Genomic DNA, 15,925 nt, shown 5'->3' with positions numbered 1-15,925 from the left:
CATCTGACAAAAACGTTGATTTACTGCAAATATGAGTATTTCATTCGGTGAATCTTCTAGTAGTTTAACTACAACCTTCTTGTGACGTCAAAAACATTGCAGGAATCTAGTGGTGTTAAAGTACACGCAAAAACACTTGAACTGTGAAAATTAGATGAAATCAGCGTATTAATCATTGGACACATCTTTGCAGTATAACAAAATTATATATATTATATACTTCCATTATCACACTACTTTTTCATTACATGTTGTCCAAGAACACATTCATATGCAAATTAGATACAACATTATATATATAGTCTTCATAGAAAGTATGGTTAAAAATAACCTGGAACCAACAAACAGATGTATAGAGCGTTATCTTACAAAGTAACAACCATCCTGAATGTTATTTTATGAAGCTGATATAGTAATTTTATCTTTTTACTTCAAAATAACGTTTTATCCACAAACCCCTCATTAACAAATAGCCAGAATATATATATATATATATATATATTCAACTCAATACAGTGCCATAAAGATCACTATTTTCCAGAGAGACAAAATATGATAATTTAACCTCAAAACTTTTTTCCCGCCACGCCACCTGCTGGCCATTTAACTAAACAAATCCTTTTGAAAGATTCGGTTCACTGAGTTGAATGAAAAGTCCCACCACTAAACTACAATGACCATGAACAATCTCGGGATTGCACTTTCCGCTTGTGATTGGACGATGGCCGACGATGGGTTACGTGGCATTGGAGTCTCTGCGCAGGCGCAGTGTACTTATCACCGGTAGTGTCAAGATGGTGGCAATCAGAATGCAGTTTACACTTTATTTGGTGTTGTTGTTAAATATTTACAACAGTTTTGTGTCTGCGTTGTACTTTCATATCGGCGAGACTGAAAAGAAATGCTTCATAGAAGAAATACCAGACGAAACCATGATAATAGGTAAGTAAGAGAAGCAGAATAAGCCAAATTTGCAGTGCACGTTAATGCTTAGCCTAGTGCTAACTAGCAGGTTTGTCAGGTAGAGTTCATTCGTTTGGCAACCAGTTTGACTTTAATGAACAAAAAAGAAGTTACAAAACATAATTTATACGAATTAAAATATAAGTAGATATCTACTGGCTTACTGGTTTGGTAAGCAACATGAGCTTATACGCTTTTTTTAAACATTGTAACTTAGCTCTTAGGTAACGCCATAGTGATCCATCCTGCTGCCACTTTGACTCAAGTTTGACGAGGATGTAAATTATGAGATAAGAATCTGATTTTGAAATATCATGAATGCCCAAGTGACATTCTATATTGCAATATCAAGTGAATATGATGTAACAACTCCATCTAACTCTAAGATAATAACGACTTGTGTTTAGTGTATTTCTTACAGTTCTAATCTGTTTAGGTGCTGAACAAAGTAGTTTGTGTTTATGACTTTGCTCTCTTTCCTTACAAGTGTGTAATTCTGTTTTAAACAGGTAACTACCGAACGCAGCTCTATGACAAGCAGAAAGAAGAGTATTTGCCTGCAACTCAAGGACTTGGGATGTTCGTGGAAGTGAAAGATCCTGATGAGAAGGTCTGTTTGGTTAAAGATTTGTGAATAATAAAAGCCCAGTTTGTTTGTTTTTCATCATGCTCAGTCATTTGCTTATCTTTTCTGGGTTTCAGGTGATCCTGTCCCGCCAGTATGGATCTGAGGGCAGGTTTATTTTCACCTCCCACACACCTGGAGAGCATCAAATCTGCTTGCACTCAAATTCTTCCAAATTTGCTCTGTTTGCTGGTGGGATGCTTGTGAGTTAATTTTGTGCATCACATCTTCTGGTTTCCTTAAAGTCGCCATAAAATTAAAATTGACAGACAATTCATACATTTTTTTAAATGGAATATTGCAGTATTTATTATAAATGAGTTATCTGTGCACATCATTATTTTTAAATTAATGTGCCCTCGTAATCGTTAATCAAAACAACTTCCCCCTCCCTATTGCAACCACATCTCATCTCTTCTCTGATGACGTGTTTACTGGCGCTGCTGTCATTCACATGAGATCACAGCAACAGCAAACCACAGCCATCCATACAATTCCCAATGGACAAAATCAAGTCCCGCCCTACAATTTTCTTGTTTGGGAAGCCGTTTCATTCAGATGTCACATTGCAGAAGAAAAGTCTATCGTGACCTGTTTCATGCCAAATTTAAAGTATTTTGCTTCAAGTTTCTTCCAGATAAATTGACAAAACATTATTGCAAGTAAGGATGTGTCAATCTATTAATTACAAAAAAGATATTTTAATATTTTGTCAAATCACAATGTGTGTATATATATATATATATAAATAAATTTGTTTATGTATCTTATTTAAAAAATATATAGATAAAATATATATATATATATATATATATATATATATATATATATATATATATATATATATATAAATTTGTTTATGTATCTTATTTAAAAAATATATAGATAAAATATAGATATTTATATATATTTCGTAAAGTGTAGAGCACCATCTGTTATTTATCTACCTATTTTTGCCTACTTTTCCTTTTGAATTTTCAATACAGCGTGTTCACTTGGACATCCAAGTTGGTGAGCATACAAACAACTATGCAGAAATTGCTGCCAAAGACAAGCTCACGGAGCTGCAGCTGAGAGTTCGACAGCTGATGGAGCAGGTGGATCAGATCCAGAAAGAGCAGAACTATCAGAGGGTAAGTGTCCTGCAGGTTTGGCAACTGAGATCTGGCTCATTCAGATCCACCGCAACCAAATTATTCAAGGCATTCTTCCACCGATGCAGATAGAACATGTTAGTGAAACATGCAATACATGCATAAGCACCACTTTTGCCATTGCCATCTGCGCTCAAGAATGATCCTTACATGAATCTTTTTTTACTTTCAGTATCGTGAGGAACGCTTCAGACAAACCAGCGAGAGCACCAATCAGAGGGTTCTGTGGTGGTCTATCGTCCAGACGCTGATCCTGGTGGCCATTGGTTTTTGGCAAATGAGACATCTCAAGAGCTTCTTTGAGGCTAAGAAATTAGTATAGAACTGTATTTGGATTTTTTTTTTTTTTTTTTATTCTTGATAGAATACACACAATTTTGAAGATCGCCTGCTTCATATGTGGTCAAGACTGCTGAACACTCGACATGCTCTCAGTTCAGTTCCCACCCTAAATTCCCCTGGTTTATACTGCATTGATTCGTTTTACATTGCTCGTTTCAGTGCCACACCCCAAGTAATGTGAATCTAGTTTCTGTTCAGAAATGCGTTACAGTTTGTTCTAAACTGTTTTGAGGTGATAGGCTCTCAAATACTGGATTCAAAACACCAATTGCATAGTGGTTGCCTTACAATTTTTTTTATAGCCCCTTAAGTTGTTAACAGTAGGATTTGTTTCAGAAAGCCGATGAAGAAATTATCTTGGCTGTGAGTTTGATGTTTTCCTAAATGTCCTTGGATTATTTGTGTAAACATTTACAAGACAAAAATAACTGCGTTTATCCTGGTGGCAGGTGTAAACTTCTTCTGTTTGGTTATGCAGTAATTAGTATGATATTTAAAGTTTTGTTCGGAGTGAATGTTTCTTGTTTTATTTTTGTTCTTTATACAATTGGTTCATGTTTTCTCCCCATTTTATTTTTGTTAACCATCATTGTGATCTGGATCATGTTAGTATTAGCGTTCTTTCCTTTTGATAGCTACACTTTGACAGTGACCTCAATGATTTTGCATAAAAGTGTACATGTGTTTAAAGTGTATATATCTAAATAAATGGCAAAATGTAGTTATCAAAAGGTAAAATGTTTAATTGTGAGTACTTGGCACATTGAAAGTAATGATATCAAAAAGTTATTGTTTTAATTTATCATGAATACCTAAATCCCCATTGTCTATTAATCTGACTGAAGTTTTGACAGATTTTAATCGAATGAGATTTCCTCACATCCCTGTGAAATCCGTAATGCCATCTTGCACATACATTGTCATTTTTCTATTTCACATCTTTATTTTCCTGTTGTCACTTGCTCAGGTTGATGTAGAGATTTCACAGATTATTTGCCCCTCAAAGTGATCTGGCCAGAATATGCTGTAAACATCTAAAAAAGATATGTGTTTGCTTTTTTTAGTTACCATAGCTGGTGTCATTGTATTTTCTTTAAAAAAAAAAAAAAAGCTTGCTTTTTGAGTGTTTTGTTACACCGATTATTGCTCACTGAATTGCTTTGCCATCTCATTGTATTTTTTTTATTTTTTATTTTTTTTTTATTTGGGCCTTTTAGTTTATAAGCAGCCACAGGGAAGTGGGGTTACCTTTTTAAGTGGGGATAGGGGAGGGAAAAGTTTGCTGGTGAGAAATCAACCCATAATTGCACTCAGAAATAAAGTTTCCCGCTCCCCCAACATTGGCTCAGTTTTAATGTCCACGTCACAGCTGTTTGGGTAAGATTATGTTGAGGAATTAATTTACTAGTGGAGTGTTTTACTACTACTACACAGCTTGGTCAGATTGGCCATGATAACACTGTTGTGTTGACAGACATTCATACAGTACATTTTAAACATTTACACTTAGGCGTCCTATTCGGTAAAAGTAAAAAGTAGTTTGTGCCTGCCATACAGCTTTAATAGGTTGTGTAATATAAGGGGATGACAGTGACCATGCGATAGCTTAAAATAATTACTGATATTTTTAACCGGTTCATTAAAACCAACTGTTCAAAAGAACCGATTCGCGGAAAAGATTCGAACTTCACATCACAATTGCTTTTGAGTGTAATCATATTTGTTTATTATTACATGACACATTGCACTCAGATTTCCACTATCTATTGGTGACCTTCGCTATGTGCATATAACTGTAAAAAAAAAAATCGCAATATGTATCATGTCTAAAACTAATGTAGCTACCTGTCAGGTCAGAAAATCCTAGGAACTTTATTCCGTACACTGTTTCCAGAGGAATATTTTAAAGACGGACGATTCCAGCCAGCGTGTAATTTTTTTTCTTTTGTCACCGTTCTCAGTTAAGTTTTTGAACGTTTATCGTCAATGACGCGCCGTATTAAGAATTATATAACGTTAGTATCTTAGCGGCTTGTAACGCGTCGTCAGACGGACGTGTCGTCCTAAAGCCATCACGCGAGCTCGTGCGCGTTTTATTTGTCGTACCGTTATGATCAACGTGTAACTGAACTCACGAAATGCTCTATTCAGACATAACGAGGATGAGTTAGGTTTATATAGATTGAGATAGAGTGATTGGCGTCGCACCTTCTATGCAAGAGAACGTTAAACAGACAACTAGGAAGAATGTGGTTTAAAGTTATAGATCATTCATGATGGAAAGAGATAAAATACACTATTGCAAACGAGAAATTTGATTTTAACATGTAGACGTCATAAGGCTGTATCAGTGAAGTATATGTGAATATATTGCGATCTGCTTGTCTACTTCATGCGTGGTACAGTGTTGCACTGACAGGCACAAAGATGATGTATTCTTCACGGAGAAAACCTGTGCTGTATTTCAAAGATGATAGAAGGTAAACGCTTTAATCATAACATCCATATCAACATGTGATCTCTGTCTCTCTCTCTCTCTCTCTCTCTCTCTCTCTCTCTCTCTCTCTCTCTCTCTCTCTCTCTCTCTCTCTCTCTCTCTCTCTCTCTCTATCTATCTATATATATCTATATATATATATATATATATATATAAATAAACTTGTTCCATTTGCTGAATTGCTGTAATTATTTGGAAATGCTGGTCTGTGGGTTTGTAAAACCCTCTGTGTGTATGAAAAGAAATGTAATCTTCGTTTGCTAGAAGTTGTTTCATGTGTTTCAAAATATAAAGAAGTGAAAGTCAAAGGATGCAGCGTCATGAAGAGGTTCAGTGAGTATAAGTGTGAAGTTAAGTGTGAAGAGGTTTAACCCTGTAAAGCCTGACATTTTAAATCACAATTAGAACAATGTTTATTGAACCTTAAGTCAAAATATATAAGAAAAAAAGTTTGCATATGTTTTATATAGAGTATAATATTTGATGCATAAAGCTTTATGGCTCAAAATGGAGCTCACACTCAAGGAGGAAAATACAACGCATACATTCTATTCAGATGCCCAAGCTGAAATATGATAGCTTGTAATGTAAATCAATGAGATTTTTATGACAGACTACTCACATAAAATGAATATAAATATCAATAGTCACTCTATATCTCCCAGTAATAAGTCTTCGTAAGATATTTAAATTCTTAGTTTTATTGTTAAAGTTCTATCATTTCAATTGTGGGAGACAAAACATATAATGCAATTCAATAAAATGATGATTGAGAGATGAACAAATCAATGTTAATCAAAAGCCTGATGGATCATATTTGATATGCATAATTTCTTAGAAAATTGTTAGTGAATAATCAAGTAAACATAAGTTGCTTCAGTTCAGTAGTGTTCATCTTGCAATATTAATAACTATATAAAAGCTATTCTTATGTTTACTTCTTAAAATTCAATACAATTTCCCCACCAAAAAGACGTGTACCACAACCTGAAGGGAAATGTTTTTACAATTATACTAAAAAGCCATTTACTTGCTAAAAAGGTATGAACTATTAATCAGACGACATAGAACATGTAGTAGATTAGATTCCTAGTCTAGGTTTTTCAGCACAGGTTTTTATCATGTTGCTAATTTAGAGCCCTTAAAGGGATAGTTCACGCAAAAATGAAAATTCTGTCAGTAATTACTCACCCTCATGTTGTTCCAACCCCATAAGAATTTTGTTCATCTTCGGAACACAAATTAAGATATTTTTGATGAGATCTGGCTCAATCCTTCATAAGCTGCTAGGTAATTGCATCTGCCGGCCCAGAAAAGTTAGTAAAGACATTGTTAAAATAGTCCAATAGTCCTTAAGTTAATCTAGCAACGAGAATACTTTGTGCGCAAACCCCCCCCCCCCCCCCCAAAAAAAATAACGACTTTATTCAACTATTCATTTTCTTCTGTGTGGGCCTCTGACGTGAGTTCTCTGAAATTACCAAGCAGCTTATGAAGGAGTGAGACAGCTCTCAGATTTCATCAAAAATATCTTAATTTGTGTTCCGAAGATGAATGAAAGTCTTACAGGGTTGGAACAACATGAGGGTGAGTAATTACTGACAGAATTTTCATTTTTGGGTGAACTACTAACCCTTTAAAAATTCATGTATCAAATATACAGTAGACTTTATGGGCTTAAGTCTGGTTGAGCAAGACAAGTTGTTTAGAGATGCATGGTATTTATTTTCTAGAAAAACTAACCAGACGTATTGATGACTCATCTTGCACTCGATCAAATGCTCTCAAGAATGAGAATGTACCTCCCACTAATACTGCCTGTATTCGCCTGAATTCTAACCTGCACTTTGATTTGTCGCAACACTTACTTCCTGGTTTAAAGGGAAATACGTCAGTTGCTCTCATTAAGCAATGTCATGGGTTATTTAAAGTGCTTTTAGTGTGTCTTGAACGGCATCCGCATAACCAAAAGATGCTGACCGTTGACTTTATGGTTTGCAGGAACTGTTATTATCCTTTTATTGAATGCTTGACATGTGATATATCAGGTTTAATTATTTTTATTTTTCACACAAATGCATTTATTGCTTGCAGTTTTCTGTCGAGGAAATGCACCGTCTGGAAGCTCTTCGGGTTCTGCATGGTGTTTGTTTTGGGGTCCCTTCTTTGGGTGCAGCTGACTTGTTCCGGAGACATGAACCAGACTGTTGGATACAGCCACCTCCCTCATCAGCCCTGTCCCATAGAGAGACAGTCATCCTCTGCTGATGACCCCTCCTGGGGCCCTCACAAAATGGCCCTCATCGTGCCATTCAGAGAGCGCTTTGAAGAGCTGCTAATATTTGTCCCTTACATGCATGCTTTCCTCAACAAAAAGAAAATACGGCATCAAATATTTATTATAAACCAAGTGGATCGCTTTCGGTGAGTAATTTTACTATGTGTCTTAACTTTTTGTGTTTGCTATTGATTCTTTAAAGTGCCCTTATAATGCTTTTTCGGATATTAGCTTTCATGTAGTGTTTAAATAGCTGTTTGTGAATGTAAAATGTCTGCAAAGTTTCAATGATCAAAGTGCAGATAAATTAGTTATTGTCTCCCCCAAAAAAGAACTGCTGAAACGAGTCGTCAGTAACTCCAGTCTTACTTCATTCTTGAACGGTCGCAAGTTTGTAACAAATTTGAATAATGCCAGCCTATAGTCTACATTGGCTGCCCACGAACAGCATCTACTTTGACCCTCAAACACTGTAGTTGTAGCTGAGGCCTGGAAGAGTTTGGTTCATGTTGTCGACATGTCGAGAAGCCTCTGTTCTGCACTGCGAAAGCAAATCCTCTTTCCAGGCACTTCCAACGGATATGGACTCTGGCTTGAATTGATATGGTAAGACCAATCAGAGCAGAGTAGACCAATCACAGCTGATCAGGCCATCTGACCAATCAGAGCAGAGCAGACCAATCATAGCGGATCAGGCCATCTGACCAATCAGAGCAGAGTAGACCAATCATAGCGGATCAGGCCATCTGACCAATCAGAGCAGAGTAGACCAATCACAACTGATCGGGGGTCTGACCAATCAGAGCAGAGTAGACCAATCACAACAAATCTGACCAATCAGAGCAGAGAAGACCAATCACAACAGACCGGGACGTCTGACCAATCAAAGCAGAGAAGACCAATCACAACAGATCCGGCCGTCTGACCAATCCGAGCAGAGTAGTCAATCACAACAGATCCGGCCGTCTGACCAATCAGAGCAGAGCAGAGTAGATCAATCACAACAGACTGGGTTATCTGACCAATCAGAGCAGAGTAGATCAATCACAACAGACTGGGTCATCTGACCAATCAGAGCAGAGTAGATCAGTCACATCAGGGCTGCGTTCAGCCCCGACAAAACGTTGCACAACGTTTCTTAAACAGAAACGGTGATGCGTTGAACACACTGTTCTGATGACGCAAGAGTTGCAACTATGGCAGCTGAGAAGGCCATTCTTTGTGTTCTTTGTGAAGAATTTTCGGAACCTGATGAAGTCGGTATAAATATGTGTTTAATACTACAAAATATGCCCGATGTTACAGTTACTGCACTTGCCGCCCGGAACACAAGAGAACATCCCAATCGAGTGAAGGGATTTGTGGAAACTGAAATGGAAGCACACATCTTACCTAATTCAGACTAAAGCACATCTATTTAGCCTCACATACTGACTTTATTTGTAGTTCATACTGTTTTAATACCCTGTATTTTTTTCTCATTTTTAGGAAAAGCACTTAATTACCATTGTTTGTCATACACTTGCAATGAAGCTAAAAATAAACAACTACATCATTATGTTGATATCCTATATTTTTACAATAAAACTTACGACAAACATGTCTTCTAATATCCTCAGTTGTTGCGTATACCGAGCTGCATCAAACACTTTTGTAAATTAATAAAAACACATTGTGCGAGTTCACTTTAATACCGCTTGCTTTATATACATGTTGCTGCTGATTGGACTGCAGTTCTGACACACCCACCAAACAAGAGAAAACTCATCTCAAACCCCGTTGCACACCGGTGCACGCCGTTTCCAGGAAACATGACCTTCAACCCGGAAACCGTAGCAAAACGTTGCGCACCGTTTTGAACTTGAACGTGCCCCTGATCCGGCCATCTGACCAATCAGAGCAGAGTAGATCAGTCACAACAGACTGGGGCATCTGACCAATCAGAGCAGAGTAGATCAGTCACAACAGACTGGGGCATCTGACCAATCAGAGCAGAGTAGACCAATCACAACATATCCGGCCATCTGACCAATCAGAGCAGAGTAGGCTTTTGGAAAGGAGGGGTTTAGAGAAACTGAATCCTTTATCAAATGGTTTCAGACACTGTGAGAAAATTTATATTATTAGAAAATTAAAGTGTTGTTTTGACCTTATGGCGCTTTTCCATTACCAGTACCAGCTCGACTCGACTCGGCTCGCTTTTCGCTCCGTTTTCCATTGCAGAAAGTACCGGCACAAATAGTACCCGGTCGTCATAGCGACGCCTTTTGTTCCTCGTTGCCCCATCAAGCTCTCGCTGGATCCTCTCTTCGGCAACCAAACAAAGGAATGTCTGCACCTCCTCGTTTGACCACGGCGTATTTTTCAGAGTTGCCATAATAATAGTAGTAAGTTTAGTAACTATCTCTGGCCAAACTATTTAAAAATGGCGGGGTTATTCGGGATACTCCATCTGGCGCGTGCAATGATGACGCAGATTCTCTGTGACCAATCAGCAGTCGGCATTGTTTTCACGTCACATTTTAGTATCGCCTTAGCTCGCCTCAGCTCGCTTAGAACCTCGCAAGAGGTGGTACGAAAAAAAGTACCCGAAAGCAGGTACAGGTACAACTTTTACACAGTGGAAAACCAAACAAAGGCGAGTCGAGCCGAGGCGAGCTGGTACTGTGTAGTGGAAAAGCGCCATTAGATGCATCTAAACCTATAAGAGACACAATTTAAAGGTATAGTTCACCCAAAAATGAAAATTACCCCATGATTTACCCTCAAGCCATCCTAGGTGTACATGACTTTCAGACGAATACAATCGGAGTTATATAAAAAGGTGTCCTGGCTCTTCCAAGCTTTAAAATTGGAGTGAATGGCCGTTTCTGTTTTGAAATCCATCAAAGTGCATCTATCCATGATAAAAGTAATCGATGTGTACGGCCGTCTGCCGGAAGCTAGTTATTTTAGTCGATAAAGTTTTAAATATGGATATTTTACACTAACGCATCGCTTCACTTCAGAAGGCCCCCCAGAGCCGTGTGAAGCACTTTTATGATGGATAGATGCATTTTTATGGACTTCAAAACATAAAACGGCCATTCACTGCCATTATAAAGCTTGGAAGAGCCAGGGCATTTTTTAATATAACTCTGATTGTATTCGTCTCAAAGAAGAATGTCATGTACACTTAGGATGACTTGAGGGTGAGTAAATCATGGGGTAATTATTTATTTTTGGGTGAACTATACCTTTAATAACCTTTAAAATAGCATATTAGGGACACTTGAATCATTGCAGGAATAAATATATTATTTTTGCTGAAGGCAATATCCATTACCACGAGTGTTATGGAGTAAAACAATTTGGATTTTGACTCTCATTTTTGTTAGGTTCAATCGTGCCTCTCTTATTAATGTTGGCTACATGGAAAGTGGTAATGACACGGACTACATTGCAATGCACGATGTGGACTTGTTGCCCCAAAATGAGGATCTGGATTATGGATTCCCAGAGGAGGGGCCCTTCCATGTGGCCTCACCAGAGCTCCATCCCTTATATCATTATAAGACGTATGTGGGAGGGATCCTGCTGCTTACCAAGAAACATTATCAAATGGTTAGAAACCTGAATACGTTTGTACACTCAGTACTGGTTCCAGGACTACAGAATTTCATTGCAAATTACAAATGCTTGTGATTTTTAAATTTTTTTTTTCCTATAGTGCAATGGGATGTCAAATCGCTTTTGGGGATGGGGAAGAGAAGATGACGAGTTTTTCAGAAGACTAAAAACGGCTAAACTCGAGGTACAAAAGAACTGAACAATTTTACACTATTTATTCCTACGCACCTGCTTATAGGATTTATAAGGAGTTGATGCGTTTCATTTTATTAAGTTATTAAGTTATTTAATCGTGACAATTCAAATCTCTGCAGCTTTTTAGGCCAACGGGTATTACTACAGGAACTAAAACATTTAGACACATCCATGATCCAGCCTGGAGGAAGAGAGACCAGAAGCGGATCGCTGCACAAAAGCAGGTAGAAATAATTCTTTTTAAAAAGCACCTCAGACCTCAGCGCTCAGTACCTGCTCAGAAGTAGTCTCTCAAGTCTATCAAAAATACAGTAAAAACAGTAATACTATGAAATATTAATATAATTTATTCATGTTATGGCAAAGCTGAATTTTCAGCATCATTACTCCAGTCTTCAGTGTCACATGATCCCTCAGAAATCATTCTAATATGCTGATTTGATGTTCAAGAAACATTTTTATTATCAATGTTGAAAATTTTGTCTGGACTCTTTGATGAATAGAAAGTTCAAAAGAACAGCATTTATTTGAAATATAAATCTTTTGTAACATTATAAATGTCTTGACGGTCACTTTTGATAAATGTATTGCATTCTTGCAAAAACAAAACAAAAAGTTCTGGTCTTAAGGTTTTGAGTGGTAGCATACCTTAAATGGATTGCAATGGATTAACACTATGGTATGATTATGTATTAATCAAATCTTAAATTTGATTAATTTCACTCACATTGCCAATATTTAAATTGGTATAAAGATGTGGATTATTTAATAAGCTGTATTCATAAAATATCTTGCATAACCATGTACAACATTTGAACATATTTGGCTGAATTTATATTTATAATGATCTTAAACATTTTGATCAAATACAAATATAATTGAATCTATAAATATATTAGATCAAATATAATATTGTTTTGAGAATTTTTGGTCACTACATAATTCCCTTGATTCAGTTTGTGTTATTTTATTATTATTGTAAGGTGTGGAAAGGCACTACTAATAAAGACTAGGTATGTCGACACAGCTTAACTTGTACAAACATATACACTTCCAGTCTTTCTAAAATGAAACGAAGTTTGTCAGATGTTTTCTGATCAGTAGTTGTTTATGTCGTGACATCATTGTCATGATGCAGCCTCTTGTCCCAATGTTTGGATTGATATTGGTCTGCTTTCGACAGGAGCAGTTTAAGGTGGACCCCGAGGGTGGCCTCACCAACCTCGGCTACAAGGTGGAGTCCAGAAAAGAAGTGACCATCGGTGGAGCTCCATGTACTGTCATCAGCATCGTTCTAGAGTGTGACCTCAGCCAGACCCCATGGTGCCAGCCCAGCTAAAGTGCTTGAGCAGGACCTGTAACTCCAGAATGATACGCATTCTGGTGGCAAGAAAGCTTTCACAGATTATCAGTGCCAGTCACTCTGTGATCGCCTAACCAAAAGGAACTGAATATGTGATGGTGGGGAAAGAACTTTTCTCTGAGGATTTATTTTTATAGGACAGTGTTGTTGACTTCATCCATGATGAAGTGCTGCCTCATTTTTTAATTGATCTATGGACCAATGTCAGGTACTACACTGAGTTTGCATCATCAACTTTGCAAATACGAGCATCCAAATGTCCGATTTTTTAACGAGTTTTATAATATTTTAGTTGTAGCGGTGGACTGTTTCTCTTAGTGCAATTGTGAGTATTTGCTCAGCCCTGTCTTGACAAAATTGTTTCTTTTTTGCTTGAAGTCAAAATCATGTCTTGAAAAGGACAATATTATATATACATGAAATGGGTTTAAGGGTACTTTGATTGTATTTGCACAATATTCAGTATTTATATAAAAAAACAAATGTTTCCTAATTTCGAGTCTTTTTACTTTTCCCCTGTTTCAGAACGCATGGAATGCTGTTACAACGTACACTCACAGGATTATGTAGAGACACAATGACCTGGAGGCATGAAGCTATATCCAAAAAAACAAACAGCTTTCGGTGCAAATGTTAATAAAATTCAGACACCACATACTTGTTTTCATTAGCAATGCCTGAACATAAACTGTGACCTGAGTACTCTGTCCAGACTAAGATGCATTATTGTGCCTGTGGCAACAAACTGCTACACAACTGCACAGAACATGTGTGCCAAAAAAAATAAAGAAAATATGTCTCAACGATTACTTTGTTTAGTACCCTGTTTTTTTAAAAAGACAATCACCAACAGAGCAATAATACTAGTTTGAGTGTGGAAAGAGAATTAGTAATTCCTGCCCCCATTTATTCGTATATTCTTTAACAATCTTAATCAGCATTCTATCCCTTGTATTTGGAGATGTTTCAAGAAAAAATCAAATTGATTTCAAGTTTGTGTACAAGCCATTAGTGCATCCTGTCTAGCTCCACAACATTATTCAGTTAATGAAGTTTGCTGTGCTGTGTTTTCATGAACTGTTGCTTAATTTTATCTTCAGCAAATGAATGGCTATTTATAGTCATTTTAATGGGTTGTTAAGATGGGTTTTGTTGACCTAAAGTGTCAAAGGTTTGGACACACTTATTGGAATTTGTTTCTTGTTAGCTTACATGCCTTCAAAATGTTGAAATATTTTAAGTATACTAGTTAAATCTATTTTTTGACCAGAGAGAGAAAAATGTGTAAAGAGGAGAAGAGCTGGAGTCAAAGGGATGTGAATAAGGCCTCGTTTACACTGTCAGTGAAATGTGACCCAATTCCAACGACACAGATCGGATGTGTTCTATGACAGTGTAAACAGGGAAAAAACGCATCGTCGCTGTCGGGCGGAAACCTCGTATGTCCAAATTTGGTCAATTTAATATTTTTTCACAAATCGATGCTATTGGTCAGTCTCCACGTGGGTCTGTTATTTTTACAAATTATTAACCAATCGAAAGTGTTGAAAATAGCTTGTGAGCAAACCTCTTAACTCCATTGGACACTTCAACTGTCTGAGAAACCTCGTAACTCCACCCCTTCTTCACTTGGCGCCGCCGCGCTGGAGCTTCGCGGCATTTTTTCTCCTCAAGATTGGAAGTCGCAATCCTCGTTGAGCAACACGTCCTCTGAGGTAAATGTCCTTATTCATGATTTAGTTATATAAATTATATAATAATAACAGTTTATATATTATATATAACAGTTTTATCTCGATCGAAGTAATGGTAGTGCTAGTTTAGTGTAATGTATCATTTCTGAGGATGCTAGATTTTTCTTTCTGCTATGTCTTGCATTGGACGGTAAGTTAGCTAAGTTAACTTATCATGTTGATTGAAATCTTCCATGGTTTTGTTTCTGACGAGGACATTTTATTTAAACCGCAAAAATTGCCTGTCGTTGACTTAGTTAGCCGCTATGTAACGTTATTGGTTTTGTCATCATGTTAGGTGAGATAGGTACGTAGACTAACCATGTTCCGTACAACACAGGGTCCCCGCGGGTCCTTAAAAAGTCTTAAAAGGTCTTAAATAACATTTTCGCTTTTTAAGGTCTGAAAATGTCTTAAAATCTGCAATTTCCAATAAGGAGGTCTTAAATTTCACGTACGGACCTTAAATTTCTTGTAGGAGACAACAACACATTACAGACGGTGTTTACGACCGTTCATGCTTACGGTCGGGTTGCCAGATTTAAATAATTAAATCCCCAGTCAGAGCTTTTCTGTTAAAATAACACGCTTTCTACCCGGTCTTGTCAATAGTATCTGGCAACCATGCTCGCGCGCGCTCTCTACACTGCTGAAGAAGCGCGGATGATCTGAAAACACTGATAAGTAAGCTGGAGTTCAGTGATCTTCATTTGAGATTTTCTACTTACATTAATTAAAGTGTCATTCAGTTGGTCTTTATTCTGTCACGAGCCGCTTGCGCTGTTTGTGTGACTAAATCTGCGATCAATACAGGCTGATATCCAGCAGTGTTTTTAATGTTGATCATATTATTGCATATTATTGTTATTTTGCAACAAAAGCCACGGCTGCAGACAGTGGTGATTCGAGAACGAATCTGTGGCTTTGAACGAATCGTGAGATTCAATGACCCGTTCATAAATACAGCCACTTGCTTTGTTACCATAGACTGTTGTGTTTGATACTGAATGAATGAATGACTCGATGACGGATGACTCACTCATAAAGACAGTGACTTACCGCCACCTACTGGCGATTTTAATTTAATGTTAAAAAGTATCACCTCGTTTTTACCATCATTGCATATTTATTGAACATTGTTTTATTTAAAGCATTATTTCTTTTAT

At 37.1% G+C, this 15,925-nt stretch overlaps 2 protein-coding genes across 3 annotated transcripts; both read left to right on the top strand.

The window, feature by feature from the left end:
- Window positions 1–762: 762 nt before the first annotated feature.
- Window positions 763–3,083, top strand: tmed9 (transmembrane p24 trafficking protein 9). Its single transcript, XM_056250400.1, has 5 exons — window positions 763–942; window positions 1,473–1,573; window positions 1,666–1,791; window positions 2,575–2,721; window positions 2,915–3,083. Exons 1-5 carry the CDS (start codon window positions 795–797, stop codon window positions 3,062–3,064), a joined length of 672 nt encoding a protein of 223 aa, XP_056106375.1. The 5' UTR covers window positions 763–794; the 3' UTR covers window positions 3,065–3,083.
- Window positions 3,084–5,005: 1,922 nt separating this feature from the next.
- Window positions 5,006–13,830, top strand: b4galt7 (xylosylprotein beta 1,4-galactosyltransferase, polypeptide 7 (galactosyltransferase I)). 2 transcript variants are annotated; one of them, XM_056250393.1, is made up of 7 exons: window positions 5,006–5,044; window positions 5,490–5,564; window positions 7,676–8,005; window positions 11,237–11,462; window positions 11,569–11,652; window positions 11,783–11,887; window positions 12,847–13,830. In XM_056250393.1, exons 2-7 carry the CDS (start codon window positions 5,512–5,514, stop codon window positions 13,000–13,002), a joined length of 954 nt encoding a protein of 317 aa, XP_056106368.1. In that variant the 5' UTR covers window positions 5,006–5,044; window positions 5,490–5,511; the 3' UTR covers window positions 13,003–13,830. The 2 variants fall into 2 exon arrangements, with proteins under 2 accessions (XP_056106368.1, XP_056106369.1); XM_056250394.1 differs by lacking the exon at window positions 5,006–5,044 and adding an exon at window positions 5,846–5,914 and having other exon boundaries at window positions 5,452–5,564.
- The last annotated feature ends 2,095 nt before the right edge of the window (window positions 13,831–15,925 follow it).

This window comes from Rhinichthys klamathensis, unplaced genomic scaffold, assembly GCF_029890125.1.
Source record: "Rhinichthys klamathensis goyatoka isolate OS25496 unplaced genomic scaffold, OSU_Roscu_1.1 h1tg000068l_1, whole genome shotgun sequence".
Classification (NCBI taxonomy): domain Eukaryota; kingdom Metazoa; phylum Chordata; class Actinopteri; order Cypriniformes; family Leuciscidae; genus Rhinichthys; species Rhinichthys klamathensis.
This window is presented reverse-complemented; position numbering and strand designations above follow the sequence as displayed.

Excerpts from the sequence above, each read along its gene's own strand:
- tmed9 (XM_056250400.1), top strand. The coding sequence starts at position 795 with ATGGTGGCAATCAGAATGCAGTTTACACTTTATTTGGTGTTGTTGTTA. Across the intron at positions 943-1,472 it reads AGACGAAACCATGATAATAG|GTAACTACCGAACGCAGCTC; the intron begins GTAAGTAAGAGA and ends TGTTTTAAACAG. Across the intron at positions 2,722-2,914 it reads AAGAGCAGAACTATCAGAGG|TATCGTGAGGAACGCTTCAG; the intron begins GTAAGTGTCCTG and ends TTTTACTTTCAG.
- b4galt7 (XM_056250393.1), top strand. The coding sequence starts at position 5,512 with ATGATGTATTCTTCACGGAGAAAACCTGTGCTGTATTTCAAAGATGAT. Across the intron at positions 5,565-7,675 it reads TATTTCAAAGATGATAGAAG|TTTTCTGTCGAGGAAATGCA; the intron begins GTAAACGCTTTA and ends TATTGCTTGCAG. Across the intron at positions 8,006-11,236 it reads AACCAAGTGGATCGCTTTCG|GTTCAATCGTGCCTCTCTTA; the intron begins GTGAGTAATTTT and ends CATTTTTGTTAG.